The sequence below is a fragment of the Puntigrus tetrazona genome, chromosome 16 (assembly GCF_018831695.1).
Source record: "Puntigrus tetrazona isolate hp1 chromosome 16, ASM1883169v1, whole genome shotgun sequence".
Taxonomy (NCBI): Eukaryota; Metazoa; Chordata; class Actinopteri; order Cypriniformes; family Cyprinidae; genus Puntigrus; species Puntigrus tetrazona.
In genome coordinates this window covers 7,850,078-7,870,307 of record NC_056714.1, presented here as the reverse complement: position 1 = coordinate 7,870,307, position 20,230 = coordinate 7,850,078, and the positions used below count along the sequence as shown (strand labels likewise).

Sequence of the window (20,230 nt, the reverse complement as noted above, 5' to 3'; positions counted from 1 at the left end):
GGCATGGGCCAAGACAGAGTTCTCAAAACAATGGCACTATTTGTTTAAAACTACAATCACATCCTCAAGCGAGTTGTTTTAAGCCCACCCCTCACTCTAAACTCAAAGGGTCCAGCAGCCTGCCCCGTATCACTCAACTGGGCATTGAAGTTGGCTCTGGAATAAACTTGCATTGAGATCAATTCTAGACAAGTTGCTTTGAAACGTCCAGGCTTCCAATAGAGCAAAGAAACATGAGACGATGTGTTGGAGATGAAGACAATACATGAGACTGAAGAGAAATCATATTTGCAAAATCTTTGAGGTTTGAAGAACATTCAACTGTGTAATCTAATCTAAAACCAGGCATGATGTCTCATGATGAATACGATGTGAGATTAGTCTGTAAGGTTTAATATTTTTATTAAGTAAGTATAGCGATGCCTCATCTGTCTCTTTCAGATATAGCCACAAATTAACTTTCCAGAATGTTTTACTTCACTGTTTCTCACAGGTGAAATGATCTTTCTTGACCCTACCCAATCCAAATCAAAAACAAAAGAACAAAAAAACCCAAAAAACATTCTGCTGAAAAAAAAAATCACAATGATTCCACTATTTCTTGGTGGCCTGCCCTAAGTTGTCTAAAACTTTGCGATGAATCGCAACATAGGATATTCATCATTTGTAGCATTTAAATGCATAAAAATAAAAATACAATCAATTTATAACAATGCTATTTTGGTACTTAATAGAAATAAATAAAATAAATCGAAATAATAATGCCATAACATAAAATAGCAGTTATATAATAGTTATATGTTTTTTTAGTTAATAGTTTTTATGTTTTTTACAACAAAATAATTATTAAATAGAAAAATAACCAACAAACATAAAATAAAAATAAAAACAAATATACATAATAATAAACAGAAATACATAGAAATACTGAGTCCCACTTCATATTAGGTGGCCTTAATTATATAAATAAAATAAAAATGATTGATTGATTGATTGATTAATTACAATGTACTTAAATCAAAAATTATTACAATGTATTTATTGTGTTTCTACTGTATTGCAAAATGCTCCTGCTGCTATTGATGTGATGGTATTGAGGTAAGGCTAGGGTGGTTGTATTGGTAGGTTTAAGGGTGGGTTCAAGTGTAAGGGATGGGTCATTAGTGTAATTATACATGTGAAATAATTACTGATTTAATTACATGAAGGCATTTTTAAAGATACAGGCTAAGTACACAATATTTTACATTCATTTTACATTCAACCTAACTATATAGGCCACCTAATATAAAGTGGGGAAAAGTGGGGAATTTTTGTTTGTAAATATTTAAAATACTTATTAATAATAAAAAAAACTCACTTAAACATTGCTTATATATATTATATTTGCTGAACCGATTATCGGTCCACAATCCTTTCAGAATGTCTTGGCCCATCATTGTTAGCACATGAATGCACAAGGGATTTTCTTGTTTGTTTTTACAGAACCAAGTGATAAGTTCAAATTATTTTCTGCCGTAATCAATAGCGTGTCACAGATGATGTTAATTGAATTCAAAGCGTTCCTCTTCTGGTTACTTTAAAAGTCTCCAAAATATCATTCACACTTGAAAAAAAGAAAACAAACTGTTTATTATTAGTTACAAAATGTGTTTATTATTTCTCTAAATATAATTCATCTCTAATTGAATGTCTAAGTTGCTCGCAACATAAAATCAATTGAATCATTTTCTTGTTTATTTACATTGATGGTTTTCAGCGGCACAAGCAAAGAATGCTCACTTGTCGTAACCAGATTACATCAGTGAAGCCTTCAGGACAGATGTTCAACCGGCTGCAGATGCAGTGATATGTCCTGTGAAAAATGCTTCATGTTTCCACTGAAGTTATAAGATCTCAGACACCAAGTTCCTACAGTGCACCGTGACCCTTCTTTCTATCCAGAACGCTGGACGCAAATACACTCCAACATGGACCAAAATACTACTCTGGATGACTTGCTTTCAGATGTGCATGATGTTAGCAAATAGGGAGGTGTGAAACCAGATGATCGAGCACCTTGCGGGTTTACATCAAAGATCACACACAGCTGGTGGACACATGAAAATCCACATGTAACAAGAAATTGAATTTATGACTAAACCTAATTTACACCTTGTACAACAAACTAGAACATTCTTCAAGACTGAACAAAGGGCATTTTATAAATGTTCTGACTGTTGTGTGAAGGTTATGTATATGCAAAATGTAGTCTAGAAAGACAAGTTATGGGAAGGTTTATGAGATATAATCTTGCCAACAACCAAATAATATGTATTGTACAGTATGGCTCAACAGAGTAAGATTAAAGGGTTACTCCGCCCCAAAATGACTGTCTTAGTGACTGCTAATTAATGTATAAATCCAATAAAATCTGCTCACGATAATGGTGAAAAACTGTTTAATGGTATAACTCCATCATTAAGTATTATATAGTTCACAGTCTTTGTAGCATGTTTCAGCAATTCATTTCTAAATGCATTGACAAAATGACAAAATTTACATTTTGGGGTGAAGTAAGACCACACTGTAAATGTGAGATTCCAAATGCACATTTTTGAACGTTTAAAATCAAGAAAATGTCTAACAGAAAATCGAGAATAAATATTTCAATATTAAATGCAGAAATAGAAGTAAAATTGCGACTTGAGCTTGTTTTTTGGTGAATAGAATAGAATCGTATAAAATTGTTAAATTTAAAAAAAAAAGCATTTTCACTAGTGGAACTTATTGCATTTTGGTCAGCTGGCTTTAAAATCCTTATACAGCTGAGAGTTCTGCTGGCATTGTAAAGGGCCTTGGAATATGGTCATCGCCTGCCTCAAATTCCTCTCATAGCTTTGGCTAGCCACTACGAAAACAGCCTTTCTCGCATGCATGACCTCTTGACCCGTTAAATATTGTGAATCCTCTAATCCCGGAGTTATGAGCATATGATTAGATTTGCCAATGGATGAAAATGTTAGTAAAACTAAAACAAGATTTTTAAATTAAATGTTTAAGGATTCCTTTTTAGAATCGGCCTGATGCGAAAAATTAAATACATAAAACATTTCCCTGCACCAGTCAGGAGTTAATCTTACACTTGGACAAATTCCAAGCTTATCTCTAAGGAGATTTTATCAGTGTCCCGGAGAGCCTCTGCACCTATCACTAAAAGCGATATAGCTGGATTGCTTCGCTCTGAGGCGTGTAACATCCTTCTGAGCTGTTCTGATGTCTACAACTTTCTTGGTGCTGGAAATACCCCTGAGCAGCGGGAGTGGATTCATTCATTTAATTAAAAACTTTTCTGAACGCTGGTATGACAGTATGCAGCATCACTGACTTGTGACTAATCCACTCCACTCAAAACCTAGTGAGCAGCCATCTAGACGTTTAAAAGGTATCAATACAGGCAGTTACAAAGATAAAAATACGGGACCGTATTTTATCACTGTATTATATAATTAGTATTAGCTGTTACTATCAATAACATCATCTCAAATCACCAAAGATGACATACGTTAGTTGAAGCCTATTTATTAAAGTATGGATAAAAATATCTTTAGTAGACTATTTGTATCCAATATAATAATTATGCTTATTACGTTATTACATTTTTATTTTTCAACATGCTAAAGTTGAGTTTAAAAAGTACCTTTTGTTGAAGTAATATACTATAACAATACAATTAAATTCAAAGTGAATGCAATAATTTTGGACACTTAATTGCATGCTATATATTAATTAAATGAAAACAAAGTATACTTCAAATGTATAGAAACTGTACTATGCACTACATAGCGTCTACAGCACAATGCAATTTCCAAATTTCACTTTATTTCACTTAGGCTGCACCCTTAGAATGCAGGTGTCTATATAGGGAACAGATAGCAAGACAGAGCAGAAGTGTGAGTGACATTAATCTTTTTATTATTCATCGGCTTCCTGCATTTTTACACAGCTTACTTCAACTTCGTTTATCACACGCAGAGTAAACATGACTTATGAGGAAATGCAGTACAATTCCTCACAAACAGCACTGCACCTTAGGGCCTGGCGGTTTTGAGACACAGTCTGTGTGTCAACCTAGAGTACAATGCAGTGTTTCATACACTCCTCTCAACACTTAGCTAAAGAAATACCTTTCTTTTAGTGAAATTTCACAAAATGTAACTTCTATTACTGTTACTGAAGTGTTGCTTTGGTTCGGATGTCAACCGTCAAGAAAAAGGCTTAATACCTTTTCAGGACTGTTAACAGGTCCTGTCTTGTTCAAGCCGGCTAGAACACCTGCAGTTTACCGGCAAGCAAATTAGACTATGGAATATCAAGGAGGATTTTTACTTCTATAAAGACTATAAAGGCCTAGTTTATTGTTAAAAGAAACTACACAAAGAAGACCTGGTCATTCATAATTGAAAATACGGGGCCCATTTTACTTGTGAAATGTGAACAGGATCTTTTTCTTGGCAGCTTGCCACTATTTAGTTGTTAACCTGTATTATTCGGAACACTGAAGTCTTTGCTTCATTGTGAGCCACCTGACTTTTCTAAAGGCAAATTATAAAATACCACGGAATGGCAGCCAAAAACACTCCCACAGCAAAAGAACTTTCAAAAATAGGTTCAATAGTAATGCAATGTTTTAGAAAGTCCTCAGACATTAGGCTTTAGACAAAGCAATGTGCTAAAACCACTAAAAACCACTTAGCAACCGCGTGACAGGACAAACTGTTGTTGAAGTGGGCAAGTACCACAGTTTTTTTTAAAATGTAATTGTTTTTCTCCAAATGTGCCGTAAGGATGACATATCTTCGTATATGTCAAAACATGGAAACAAGTTAGCATTTTAGCACTTCTAACACCATAGTCCCAAAGTCAATGGGTCCTTTGTATAGCTTTTGGTTAAATGTCTGAAACTAGAACTGTGTTTTACATCCAAAAATGAAAACATTAATTACTCATCCTCATTTTGTTCTAAATCCGTAAGATGTTCAGAAGACATATCAAGATATTTCTGATGAAATCTGAGAGGTTTCCGACCCTCTAAACAGCAACACAACTCACACTACCTTTCTGGGCCTTGAAATTCCATTCCATTAAAAATACCTTAATTTGTGTTCTCAAAATTAACAAGGTCTTACGGGTTTGAAGGCCATAAGAGTGAGTAATTAATGAGAAAATTACATTTTTTGGTGAACTACCCAATTAATTGTTTACTTGCTAGTCCACTTTAACAGTTTCCTTGTGTTTAGAATTTTACCACTGAAAACTATTCTAACTTTATTGTATGTTTTTTAGGATTTTAAAGACTGAAATTTTATTGATAGCCTATTTACTTCTGGTGATTTCGTAAAAGTGGAGTTTTATTATAAACATTATCATGATAAACAAAAGGTACAAAAATCCTACATTTATTTTTTTAGAAAGCAGGTTGCTTACATATTAGCCTACCAACTAAAATAAAAAAACACAACAACAACAACAGCAATACTGCAGTGCTCTATTAAAGAACCAAAGAAAAATCAAAACAAACATAGAAGATAGAAGATATGAGCTGTATGACCACAGATGTGGCCGTTATCAATGTTACACTGCCAGTTTGAAATGAAATTATCTCATTTAATTAAACTAATGATGCACTGCGAACTGCACAACTCGCATCTTTTCATTAGTAGAGCTTCCAAACAGGACATCTGCTAACATAATCACTGCATGTGCTTTTGTAAAATACAGAAAATCCACAGAATGATTCAGCTTCCTGCTCTCCTCAACACAGCATTAGGTGACTTACTCTGACTCTGTACATGACTCTAACGTTTATTAATTTAGTGGATTATTGTGTTTCAAGAGGAATAGTGAGACAGGATAATAATCTTCCTTTACACGCAGCATTTACTGTAAAAGAGAGTAATATTGTGGCGAAGTCATGTGTATACAAAGCATTATGCTGCCAACAATGGCGGTAAAGCCTGTTTCAAAGTCAATGCTAAATCATCGAATAAAGGTTCTTTTGTGCTACCTGCGCTTGTCCCCATGGAAACGACAATGTACTCAAACTTGTTCCTGGACTCACTTGTGAGGCGAATGTTTCTCTTTCTGCACTTTCTCTATTTGTCATGTCCCATCACGTCTCACAGTCACATTTTCAGGCCTTGTAATCATGTCTTCAGTATTCAGGGTAACCTCTGTACACACATCTCAAGAAGGAAATATGTTAATTTACCACTAAAAAGAATTTTAACACACAGGATTCCAACTCTTTTAGCCCTAAAGTGGTACTTCACAAGAATCTCATTTCATGTAACGGTGAAATAATTACATTTACAGTCGCTAATGTTTCCCACACACACTATGGCATGCATTGCCTCAGAAGTCATTATGAAGAGTTGCTGTTCTGCTTGAAGGATGTTGCCCAAATTAACCGATGAAAGAGTAAAAGTGGGGCGTCTAGAATTAGATCCACTTTGCAAATCAACACATGCTGTGAGGCCTTGTAGGCGAGACATAGTCTTGCTTTGGCACTCTACATAACGCACCTCTAGACCAAACAAACACAGTCTGACTAAAAACACTTGTCCTCGTGATATAGAAGAAATCGGGAGATAAGGTCTGTACATACCAAATCAACAAGCTATAATAACATAAGTCGAAAATGTTCAAGAGTAGGGTGGATATGGAGCAACTTGACAGATCCTGGTACACAATAAATGAGCCATACGCTTGTTTTTGTTGCAATAATACATGAATTTCATTCTTTTCAAGAGCATTCGTGTGAAAACATGCCTGTGGAGATTTCCGTGTCAGGTTTTGTAGGAGCTTCTAACATCCATTACATTTGAGAAGGCTTAGCCAAAAAGCCTTTGGCAAAGTTAGTAAACAACACAGCGATCGCATATATGGATATGTCAAGACGGAGACGTGCTGCGCAGTGATGAATTAGTTACGTTGTACTAAACAGTAGGAGACTTCAGTGAACTAAAAGAGAGTAAATAGGAAAGAATGAAAGAGAGGAAAAAGTTCAGCTGTTCTCACAAGCCTCAGCGGCAGAAAGCCTAGGGCTGGAAAACCACATCCAGCAAGACCTACATCCTAGATGCATATCACGACAGTTCCTATGAGACGTGCAGTTTCAGCAGTTAACTGAAATAGGATGCATTTGTGTCAAATGACATGTTCTTGATGTCTGAGATACATGACAATGAATTATGATTGCGATGCAAAACATATAAACATATACATATTAATCAACTTACTTAATTAACAATGGTATATTTACCATTGTGTGCTGCTGAATGCATTGATTTCAAGAAAATTCCCATGTTAAATACCATAACTCAATATAATAAATACAAGCACATCTGTGAAATGCTAACGGTTACCATAGAAAATTATTTTAACACAATACATGCATGCAAAATGTAAAAAAGTGTTGGAACAGAAAAGTACTTATTTGACTGTGTGACTAAAATTTAGTTTTTCTTACATTATATAACTTTGCAATAAAGGCTAAAGTGTTTTGACATATTTTTAAAGAAACAAATATTCAAGAGAACAGCTACAGTGTGAAGAAGAAAGCCGGAAAAACAAACAAATTTGATGCTGCACAATTCACCATGAGTAGTCTTTTAAAAGACATAAAGCAGACTTTGTCTTAAAAAGACTTATCACAGTGGGGTCCTGAGTTTAAATTTAGCCCAGGTCATGGTCTGACTCTATTGCCTCTCGTACTTCCTCCACTTTCCTGTCAGTTTTCCACTATGACCTATATAATAAAGACTTAAGTTGCGTTAAATGAATTAAAACAATGTTTTTGTCTTCAAATGTGTTTGTATTCTGCCTCGGTAGCCGTTCACCTGTGAGCAACAATACACTAAACAAAGCATGTAAACAAAGATATCCATTACAATTCACTTCACACACGTCTATATTTTCACATCATGTCCTATACGGTGTACTCACAATAGACGTGTGTAGAGGGAGTGTCACTGATAGCCGTATCACCTATCCCAGGGCATCTGTGGCCTGTTCGGATCAAGTGCTATTTTGAAACATGATCGTCCAAGAAGACGCAGAAGGTTATTGCGAGCTTGAATGTTTCACTTTGGCTGAGAGAGATTTCCTTACAAGCTCTGCCTTAAATGGAATGTTTTATGAACGCAAGTTATAAATTATGGTTTGAAAAGTCACTCAGATGTGGTCAGGTTTGGAAGAGGAGAGTCAAAATGGTTGCCGTTGTTTAATAGGCATAAACGTCTTTTTGACGTCTGACAAGTTTAGTCAGCAATACACTCTCGCTGCACGCAGCCCAGCAGACATGATGAGTTTTCAATTGGATGTTTTGAGGAGTAGTCTAGGACAAAAGTTCATTCCAGACTTCAAAATGGGCCACTGTCAACCACAGAATGTGGTACAGGTTCAATAAACGTTGCATTGTTATGTTAGTGTGCATTTTAGCATATGCGCGTCCAGGAGCTGCTGGCCTAGAACTGTCATCCTGTTTCTTAATGTTTTCCTTTACGTCCCCCTCACCCCCTTTTAAGGTTTGCTAAATATACACTCCATGGAATAATAAATGGAAACAGCACAAGCACCTGAACATCTAAGCAGTCTAAAAAAACCTATTCCACATCCTCCCAGATCATCTGTCTAATATACATACAGCAGTCACAAAACACCAGTAACGAGGGGTCCATCCTCAGCAGCGTTATATTGCGATCAGACAACTGGCACTGTTTGATCAAATAATGAAGTCAAATATTTGAGTAACTGTTTGGCGCTTTAGATGGGACTGACTCTGTTTGCTGTGTTTTTTTCCGTCTGTCAAAATCCTGTACAGTGTGTTCCCTGCAATATTACACCTCAGTGATTTCCAATAGTGAACGAAAATATAGCCACCAATGACTGTCAGTGTGACGCACCACACAGTCAATATTGCCATGCTGCTTCTTTGTCTAGTACTTTATCCAAAACGGCCTACATGCATACAAAGACGAGTATGTTTTTCATTTTGAATTCTATGTGTGTGCTTGTGCATCAATGTGTAATTAGTTTGGTTTTATTAATATAGCTCATTTAAAAAAAAACAACCATGGTTGGCCAAAGTGCTTCGCAATCTCCGGATTATGAAAATATGAACATTCATATGAAAATAATTTTTTAATATGAATTTAACATTATTACAAAGACAATTCTAAAAACTTAAAAACGCTTGAACATTTTCTACCTTGGACACTGACCATAAGTAAAAAAGACATACATACAGTATATTCACAAATACATATACATATATATTAACATTTTCTATTGGGCAATTAAATGTGATGAGAAATCCTGTGGGATCTGCACAAACTGCATCTTCTCACATGGAGCCACACCCCTAATGAGATGTCAAGAATGAAAAGGAAAGTTTATTTTTTCAGCCTGAATTCCAAGGTCTCTTTCCACCATAATGGCTGACTTGATAATGGAAATGCTTTAAACTCCATGAGGTCCAGGTGCAATGCACCATTTCACGAACAAATTCATGAGTTTCCAAACATAGTCTTCCCATGATCTGGCAAACGTCACAGAACTAGCTTGATAATTAACATGCTTATTAAAGAAAAAGAAAGAAAGAAGAAAGAAAGAAAGAAAGAAAGAAAGAAAGAAAGAAAAAGACCTTTCACACAGGTAATCACAGCATTTAGCTATAAACAGATTTTGGCTATTTCAGACTCAAGCCTTGTCACTGCAATCAGCATACAAATCGAACTGTCGAAGCTGCCACCGACTGTGAATGACAAAGGAACTCAAAGAACATGACACTTCTGTCACATAGCTTATTCCATGATAGCAGTCGTATGGAGAAACGTTCAAAAACTGCAGTCTGCCTGAAGAAAACCCTCATTGTTCTCTGCCAAAGAGAGAGAGAGAGAGAGAGAGAGAGCGAGAGAGCCACTCCAGCAAATGAGGCACTGACTTCTTCGCCAGTTTTAGGTAACTGCTCAACAGTTTATCAAAGCAGGAGGTCCGTCTTTTTTCAGCGAACTCATTTGACTTTCTCTGCAGCTCTTGAAACTCCAACAGCTTCAGCAGATGTGGTTCTGGGAAGGCCAATCACAGGGGAGAGGCATCAAGACCCAGAAACAACCAGCCTTCGCATGCTACAGGCCCCTTAGTAACGGACCATTTTTTACAATCGCACTCACGGGAATTTAATATGGAGCTATGAGTGGGCTCTGGTAACTCATCTTGAAAGAGCGTTCAGAACGGATGATAAAAACTTAGTCGAGGTGGAGGAGGAAGTATGCAGGTATTAAAGGCAGGAAATTGATGCCGGGCATCAGGTTTTGCTGAGAGAAATCACAGCCGGTCATCTGCAAAACCAATCACGAGGTCATGCAAAGCGTGTGCAAACAGTGTGGGAGCTCGATGACAGATGAGAACAATGAGACAGCAAATCAGAATGGAGAAGAAATCGTGAGGTTTCAAGGTGTTTTGCATATCATCACCTCACTTTATAGTGTAAACAATCACGTCGAAATCGAAAGAAATGTAAACAATATTAAAACAAAAACTCACGGTGTCAAGCATGTTTATTTAGTGGGTAGATACTTGTGTTAATGGGATTTGCAAAAACAATCATTTGTAGGCAGCGAGCAAAGCTCTTGCAAACAAAACAAGAAATCACAATTGAGAAAAGACTGTGATTGTGGGGCTCAAAAATAAGGACTGCTGATGGCCCAGGGCCAGTGTGAAAGACACTTGGGACAGTTGATGGGTTTGTCACTGGCTTGCTGTGGCGACATGGAATGTTTATCAACTGCACATGTTTTTATGCCTTGCCAATCTAAGTGATTATAGAGCATTGAAATGAACATGACAACATTGAGTCTTCGTGTCTTCATGCGCTTAAATGAGCAAATACACCTGGCCTAATTGCACATTTTGGAGATTTTAGAACACACACATATAGAGCCACGTTTCATGCAATGCGCATACCCCGAATTGAGCTTCTTTATGAATACAAATACAAATACAGACAAAAGTATGTCAAAATTCCTGTCCTGGCACATACAGTATCGTCAAAAACAGTCTGACTATATTTGAAACTTGCATTATATTTTAAGTAACCACAACAAAATTACCAGCTGCTCTAGCTGTCCTTATTGCTCATCAAAAGAAAGAAAATAAATTTTCTTGCCAAGCTTTAACAATTATTATATATGTTATTTATACAGTGAAAATGCAATGATTTTTTATATTTGATTATTACATTTTTTTACCTGAACACTTACCAACCTAAAAAAACTAAACAATTCTTTAATTTAAATCTATGTTCTACTTCTTTATTTGTGTTGTTGCTTGCAATTTGTTCTTATTACTGACCGTTCAATTGTCTGTAATAAGGCTTGAACTTTATATTTGTTAGGTTTTGCTGTGGTATTGAAGTCGAATTGAGAATTGTATCGTTTAACTCTAAAATATCTCAAATGTAATATTAATGTGAAATACAAGATAACACGGCTCTCAGAAACAATGATCTTTTTTTTTTTTTTTCCTGGACTGAGATTTCTGATTGTCAATGATAATACATCTCTGGATAAATAAAAATCCGTTTGTTGTATCAAATGTAAACTAAATCTAACTTCAATGATTTACTGTGTAGTTGCATTTTGATAGTGTTCTTCCTTAGAGTAGGTATCTGTCATGTCGATGTTTTTATATAGACTACATATTATTTTATAATATTTTATAAATGCTACACCACTTTAATGTTGTCAGGTTATAGGACTGTCTTGTTGTTGTTTTCCACGCCCCATGTGCTCTGTGTGTGCCCTACTTTCCAAAGACATGACAAATGTAGCCAATATGATCAGTAATTAAAAATAATAATCTTACATACAATCATAAAATGTTAGTGAGAAAGTAAAACTAATGACGTGCACTGACTTCCTACTTATGAGTTTTGTTTTAATTAACAGAATTAACTTATTGTCACAAAAATGGCGAATTGTCTAAATAGGCGAAAAGAATTTTTGTGTGAATTAGCTCATCCGTCTTGCCATTTTGGGTTTTAAAACCAGTAATTTAGGCCTTTATCACTTTTAAGTCTACAGTGTGTTTGGCACTACAATGAACTGGACCGTCTGAAACAAAGAAAACAAATAAAATGAACATCAGAATATATGGCTTACCTTTTGTCATTATAACTAAAATAATTACTTCACATGGAAAATAGCACATTATCTACTTGTGTGTTAAAGTTAAGAGTTGTGTTTCTAACAGTCACTTGGATGAGTGAGCGCTCGAATGATGTTAAAGTTTTTCTTGTACTTTTCTGTGACGTGAAGAGTTTTGAATTAGTCAAAGCTCAGGAAATGGTGGAAAGTTTCCTGTCAGCTCAAGCTCTGGTGTCGTAAGCATCATGCTCTACCTGTTGAACTACAGGAAAGCTGTAGGCTCAAAGCATTCCTTTGCGATGATTTTTATTTGGTGAGGAGATGTTATTTAGCCCCCAGAGTACAAGGCTTAAAGAGAGCGAGAGAGAAAGAGAGCTGTCATTGCTATTAAAGCTGCATGACACTAGAAAACCAGTGCCAAAAACTATTCCCATGCCAATTAACTGACCAAGATGTTCCAGTTGATCCAACTGCATATGTTATTTACATTTATCCTTATTTGGCAGAAGACGTGATGAAATGATGCCTGACTGTTTAACGTAACTGTCCTCCGTCTTGGACCGTCTAGAGGCGGGGGAGGAAGGTAATGGGAAAGAAGAGCAGTATCACATCTCAAATTCAACTCACAATTAGGGGAAAACAGGGTTGATGTATTTCCCAAGATCACTGGCTAAACAATTGAGAATCCCAATGGAGAACATTGATGGTCTCCAGCCATTACTGGAAGAACTGACAATGATGGCTTTCTGAAGGAGGATCTGTGACTGCAAAAGAGGACAATCGGATTATGGTGCACATTTTATCTTTCTTATGACAAATCGAAAAGGCTATTTATCATAGTAAACAAGTTAAATTGGCAGACCTGGGTAACATGGAGGGATGTGCAACCTGTGCTTTAAAATTAGGTGAGCCTGTAATTATGAAAATGGCCTGTCTTTGTTACATTTTATAAGGTGTTGGTATCAGTGTTGGCAAGGATGTCAGGTGTTTTCTAGACAAAATCTAAATGGTATGATGCCCGAGGCTGAATAGGCAAGATACTCATAAGAGTGCAAAACAAATCCATCTATGACCTTCACTGTTAACAAGAAACAAATTCAGAATTCTTGTAAATAAATGAGAGAGACATGAGATAAACAGAATTCCCAATAGGAGAATTAATCGTGGATAAACAGAAATGACTTAAAAATATACATATAAAAATATATATATAATATATATATATATATATATATATATATATATATATATATATATATATATATATATATATTTTTCAGTGGAACACAAAAGAAGATTTGTATTGAAAAATTGTATTAAATACAATGAAAATCAACATGGTCCAAACATTAAAACTTTTATATGGCCCAAATTATTCTTCTGAATATCTTCTTTTCATATAAAAAATAGTGCAATATGACACTAAGTAAATTATGTCGATTACATTTTTTGGTGAACTATTAAGACATCTACACTATAGCCTCTGACTTGTATATGGTCATGATATTTGCTATGACTAGATAATATGACATGCATATTTATAATAAAAATTCTACTCCCAGCCAACCTCACACAAAATACTTTTATGTATTTTCCTTTTCTATTCTTGTGAAACCCACAACAGCTAAAATAGTAGTTTTGTGTGATGAATTGAGTTGATTCATTCAAATGTCAGTTTAAATGATTCAAATAACCAAAGTCATATGGGTTTGTAGATGATGACAGAACATTCATATTTGTGGGAACTATCCCTTTAAAGGAAACTCTTTAAGATCATGCTCTTACTCACTGTCTTGAAAGTTCCTAAGCATTGCCAGCGTCTCAATAAAGAATGGTACAGCACATGATGGCTGTTTAATTTAACTGTTTTGAAATATTTGGGAGATCTGTCTTTTGGATCACAAACACAAGCAAGTTGTAAATGATTAGAAGAAGCCTGACTCAAGAAACAGACTCGTTTTCCTATTTTCTATTTCCCATTTTCTTCAGTCCAGAAGCATTTCAGGCCCCGAGAACACTTTGTCTGGGGCCCAAGGAAGATTCTGTCAGGTTCGATAGCGCACTTCAAATTCAAAGCAATGGACCAACCTACTGAGAATATTATTAGTAGTGCAGAAGATCAGCAGAAAAGGATGAATTATCCTAAAGAAGAAGCAGACTTATGCGTATGAGACACAACATCTAATACAAAAAGCTGAATTCTGAATAAGAGATTACATTTTATATTTTGAGGTGAACTACACTTTCAAAGTTTTTGATTTTCTGCAGCAGTTCTGCTGACATTTTAGAATTTTTAGATTAAAATCCTTTGACTGCAATAGGAATATATTGAGATGAGGAATGAGGGTGAAATACTAATGTATATTTCTCTGGACTGTTAAAAAGAGTTGAACAAGCAAAAAGAAAAAATGTAGACATGAAAAAAGCAGCAATTTGCTTTGTTAAAAGCTTTGGGTTTCGACTTTTCTAAAAGTACTGTACATAAATATGCTGACAAAACCCTATTCCAACATCTTTACTACTTTAACACCTTTATTATTTCAGCCAAAGCCCCAGACCCAGCAAACACAACTAAAGCTCATTTCACACGTATTTGTATGCTTTAACTCTGAGTCACCTCTGAGCCATCCGGACGAGACTCATATAAGTGCCCGTAGAAGACCTGTGAGCACAGATGGACTACATTAAATCCCACTGCCTATATAGACAAAACTAATTTAAACACACAATGAAAACAAGTTTTGGGGAACTTTCATTTTGGACTGAGTGTAGTTCAGTAAAACAGGAATAACACACAATAAACTTGTGTCTAAAGAGTATGCTCCTATCTGCTTTAAAAAAGCTTTAATTTAGAGTCCATCCCTATATCTGAAGAAAAAGTTTTTTCTGTTCTGCTCTGATAATATCTGCTTTGAAGCTACTTTTATTTAGGTAAAAATATACACTACAAAAACTAGATTTTTTTTTAAATATTAATGTTGCAACAAAAGAGCAAATTAGAATGATTTAATGATTAAAAATAATTAATTTCAAGTTTAATAATGTTTCACAATATTACAGTTTCATGTTTTTGATTAAAAAATGCAGCCTTGGTGAACAAAAGAGATATCTTTCAACAACATGAAAAATTGTAATTTGTAATTCTTTTATCCTGTAGTGTATGTACTGCACCCCAAAGAGTCTTTAACAATTTCCAGCATCCATACCCACATATGGCTCTCACTGCACGGTGATTTAGGCGACCGCCTGAGAGACATTGTTCTAGGTCACAATGAGGCTGGACGTTATCCAGAGGTCAGTGCCACGCTAATGAAAAAAAAGAAAGACACATCTGAAAGTCCGTCATGTGGCTGGACTGATGACCAAATGTGGGACGTTTTACTGCAAATTCAAATATAGCTCGACATGGTGCACCTTCTGAAACAGCTACTTGGAATCTGGGCCAGCAATGCATTTATCTAGTATTTAACCTGGGCAGTCTATGAAGACTAAACAGCTGTTTCAGTCTCATATATAACAGATAGCTGCATTTCTCTGACCTTGAGTGAGGCACAACAGGGAGCGAAAGACATTATAGGACGTCATGACTGTCCTCACTGATACTGTAATATGCCTGTCCTCTAAAACACTAGAGGCTGGAAAACTAGCAATCAGTGCAATTAACAATGACAATAAGTGACTATTTGTTTAATATTCTTCACATTTACACCCTTTCTCTGTCTAACTTCCATACGTAGTGAAAGCAAAAGGTATCAAGTGTGACAAGCGGTATGAACATGTACCATCGGTGATGATTGTCAAAGCAGAACTTACAGTATATTAAAGGAAAGGGATTTCTCTTGGCAGTGTTACTGTAAACCTGAATGAGCCCAAATGAGGAAGCAGACTGTAATAAAGTGATTTGTGCGTGCCCCATCTGCCAGTATTGGCATGGTCGTGTGTTTACACAGCAGGACACCGTGCGATTATCTTAATAATATGCAAAGTGGCGTATAAACACACTTTAACTAATCTAATAAATGTGACAAACCCTAACATCGTAGATTTAATAAATGGATTTAGTTAAGCTGAATTCATTTCAAAGAGAACGTTCATCCCATCGAGCACTAGATCTGCATATTAAAACATAATTTAGACAACCTAGAAAAAATGCTTCATGTGATAGAAGTCAAATTTAAGTTAAAATGACTGAACCAAGATGACTGCATTTGGTTAAACCAACAAAATCAGGGTCAGAGTAAATAAGGCAACAATTATTTTAACTATAAAAATGCTTACGTACTAAAACCTACAATAAAAATTCCAATTAAAAGTTATTCAAATTTCACAACCATAGCTTTACTGCACTTTTCCTAACACTTTTAATTTAGTTATTCATTAATGTTGATGTCAAAAGTTAAAGATGAAACATAAAAGATATAAAACAAAAAGATTTAGGTAGGCTGACATCACACAGCAGTTAAAATTTTACAAAAAAAAGGTGCAATGTAAATGTCAAACAGAATAATAAAAAAAAAACCAATGTAGACTAAGAAGCTATTTCTACCACATATCTACAGACACATATAACAATGTAATTACTGTTAGGTTTTTAAAATGTATTCATATTTTTAGCCAACTGCAATGTTACCAAACGAAACACGTTTTGGGTTGTCTGATAAAAACACTGTTATAATAATGCAAGAATCATCCTCTTCTCTCAACCTCTGCTCCGCAATTTGAATCCTAGCAGCGCCACGCAGTATTGCACAATAAAGCTAAAAAATCACAACCTTATTTAAAAAAACGTATGGGGTGGGGTCACACTACAACCTAAAATCTGGGTAAGTGAAGGTTGAAAGTTCAAACCCAAGGACTGATAGAAACTCAGCCTCAGGTTGTTCCAGAACTGGCCAACCTCAATAAAAGCGTCAGTTAAAAACTACGCTACTTAGATTTAGTATCCAAGTGGAAGTTCTCTGTGGGACAGTGAGCACAAACTTCACACTGTTCCCGCTGACCGAGGCTTCTCCAAGCGCACATCTCTGAAGGTATGTGCTCCGTTCCCCAAGCTTAAACTCTCTCTGTCTCTCTCTCTCTCTCTCTCTCTCTCAAAAGATTAAGCTTTTAACCTTACACAACGAGCCGTTTCACAATACCCTACCTTTCTTTTCCGGCGTCGCGCAGAACTCCATGAGAGCAGTAAGGTGAAAAACAATCCGATTTCAGTCGGTCTTGCCATTCTCGCGTGTAAAAACCTCTCAGGCTTCACTCCATACTTAAAAGGGCTCTTCTTTCAGGGGTTTCTGAGATGTTCGGGGATCTTGCCTTCTCTTTGACAGCTCCTCCTCCGCGCTCGAGAACATCAGCGGCAGAAAGGAAGGCGAGTTCTGCGGGACGGAGCCGAGCCCGTGACGTCAGCGGCAGGAGGGCTCGCGCGCGTGCTGAGCGCCGGACAGCTTCAGGTAGCTACTTATTGATCTCGAGGTCTGTGACATCATTCCGACAAACGAGGACCTGCAGGACAACAACAACACGAACCAGTTTTCGTCACAAACTACTCCGATAGCTTTTATGTCTGCAACAAATTACGTGTACAACTTTTTACGCACTCTGTGACAAATAAACAGTTAAATAAATAAATAAATAAAAATAAAAGCGATGTTGTAACAGAAAGCAATCAACTGATGGATTGTGAAATAATGGAAATAGGCCTATATTGTAGTCATCAATATTTATATGTCCAGAATAGTAACAATATCTCCAACTGAAGAAGATGCTAGCCTATATTAGCAACGTGAACTTAAAAACAATTATTCTGCTCTCAGTTTTATATGTGTCAGACGATTTATATCGATCTTCATCTGCCTAGAATTACAGTCTTACAAAAATTCACCCTCCTGTATTTTATTAATTTAATTAATTAATTAATTAATAACGCTTGATATATGTTGCATTATTAACAAGAGTAACTGTTAATTCAAATTAAAACAGGCCTGCTTCAGCTATTTATCAACATCAACAAATATATGATTTCATATATGATGTATTTCACCATTTAGGTCATTAGTCGGTTAAAGGGATAGTGTTACAACTCTCCATTCCCACAGGATTTTGTCAATTCAGTGCACATTGCACCATTATTATTATTATTATTATTAGTTATTATTATTATTATTATTATTATTATAGTTTTATCTTTTATTTGATTGTTTGTTAAATGAACCGAATCACTTGTAAAATATAACACACCTCTGTATCGATATATTTGATTTACTCACAGCAGTATCGATGGTCGATACTTCGAGGATCGACACCGCGCCCATCTCGGAAAGCTGCCATGGAGGTTATTTGTGGCGGTCGAGTGTGAATATCGTCATCAGGCTGCCGCAAATGAAGCTGCGTCAAGAACACTGGTTGATCAAGTTTGTCGCGTGTCGCTCCAACGAGTCGACGGCGCGTGCGTGACAGTTACGCAATTTTGCACAGATCAGAAAGCGTGGAAATTCAAAAGAGCGGAATTCGAATTTTATCTTCCTGGGCGGGTCACGAAGCCAGTAGTGATGCGGAAAAATGAATGTTTCGGTTACCAACATTCTTCTTTTAATGGATAAAGCAAGGTTTAGAACAAACCTAAGGATGATTCTGACCAGATCTACAGTAGAAAAGGCATCACCCGAGCAATGCATTTGTAATACAAGAATGGTTGAACAACAAGAATTTGAAAGTTCTGTAGGAGAAACAGAGTTATTTGCAAAATCAGTGTCTTTGACTTAATTCTTGGAGTCTCTTTTTATCTTCGGAAACCTGTCCCATCTGGCTTGTAAGATCCTTGGAGTCCACAGAAATGACCGTAGACAATGGCTGCATTCATTTGAGCTGCCACAGTATTGCCAGACAGTGGTTTGGAGATGGAAAGTATCCAGGAAGTTTGTGTTCCCAAAGGTCACCAAAGATCAACTGACCACACAAAAAGAATCTACGTGTTTCCTTACTCCAAACTCCACCGGGTCTTGAATAAACTGACCTTTTCGCCTATTTTTGTTTTTGTGTTTAAAGTGCATTAAAAAAATCGGTTCGTTTTAAAAAGTCTTCTCATTTGCAAAATAAACTAAAATAAACAAAGACAATGTTAAACTGAATTGACTACTTGATCGCATGTAAACATTAATAAATGTACCCAGTGCAATTATTGTTTGTTTGTGGTATTTGCTTCGTTGGTGATTAAGAGTATCATTGGAAACATCGACCGTAACACCATAATCGCTTTAAAAAGTTGAGATTATCGCCCAGCCACCCAATTACTGCATCTGTGCAATACGGTGTGTCCTGGATTTCAAACAGAGTAACCCATTGCAATTCAGCTGGCAAACAGTTGAAGTGTATTACTGATTCAGACTGTTTGAGTCTTAAAATGTGAATTCATTTAAAAGATTTATCGTCACGCATAAAAATCGTATTTGCATCTATAACCTGAATGCATATCTGTCGAAATGGGTCTGATAAGCAGTTTTGCACTAAATTTTAATTTGTTCCAGGCTACGTCACAACAGCATTACCTTGGAGAATGGATTACGGTTGACGTTAATAAGACTTTCGAATTGGTCATTTCAGAGGAAACCGAGAAGGCACGCATGGAAATCTAATAATGTATCCTCAGACGGGCTGCATGGGGACAAATCACGTAAAGACTTACACGCCTCTCGTCATTTTTTATGAGCTAATATTACATTACAGTTAGCTAATGTCTTGTTAAGTGGTTTTCACGACAGGAAGTAATGGGCGTGGTTGAGTTTTTGATTGATTGCTATGGACGATGTGGGACGGGTCATCAGAATAAAAAAGAGAACCAGGTATTAGCACTTCAGGTGGGCTGGGGGCGGTTTGAGATCTATATTGTTATTTAGCCACACTAAGGCCACTATCCTGTTGCTGAAAGTTCCAGGCTTTTTTATCCCGAGCAGCAAAGCGCAACCAATGGAAAAAAATGTAAACATCTGGTGAGAGCCAAGACTTAAAGTCGAGATAGTCAAGATAGATAGTCAGATACGGTGAGAACACTC

General features: G+C 36.2%; 1 protein-coding gene across 1 annotated transcript in view; it reads right to left on the bottom strand.

The window, feature by feature from the left end:
* The window catches only part of egfra (epidermal growth factor receptor a (erythroblastic leukemia viral (v-erb-b) oncogene homolog, avian)), a 51,766-nt gene extending 34,309 nt beyond the window's left edge, over nucleotides 1–17,457 (bottom strand). Inside the window, 1 exon segment of the mRNA XM_043261074.1 lies at nucleotides 17,332–17,457. Coding sequence (XP_043117009.1) covers nucleotides 17,332–17,362 — 31 coding nt within the window. The 5' untranslated portion in view covers nucleotides 17,363–17,457.
* Nucleotides 17,458–20,230: the final 2,773 nt, after the last annotated feature.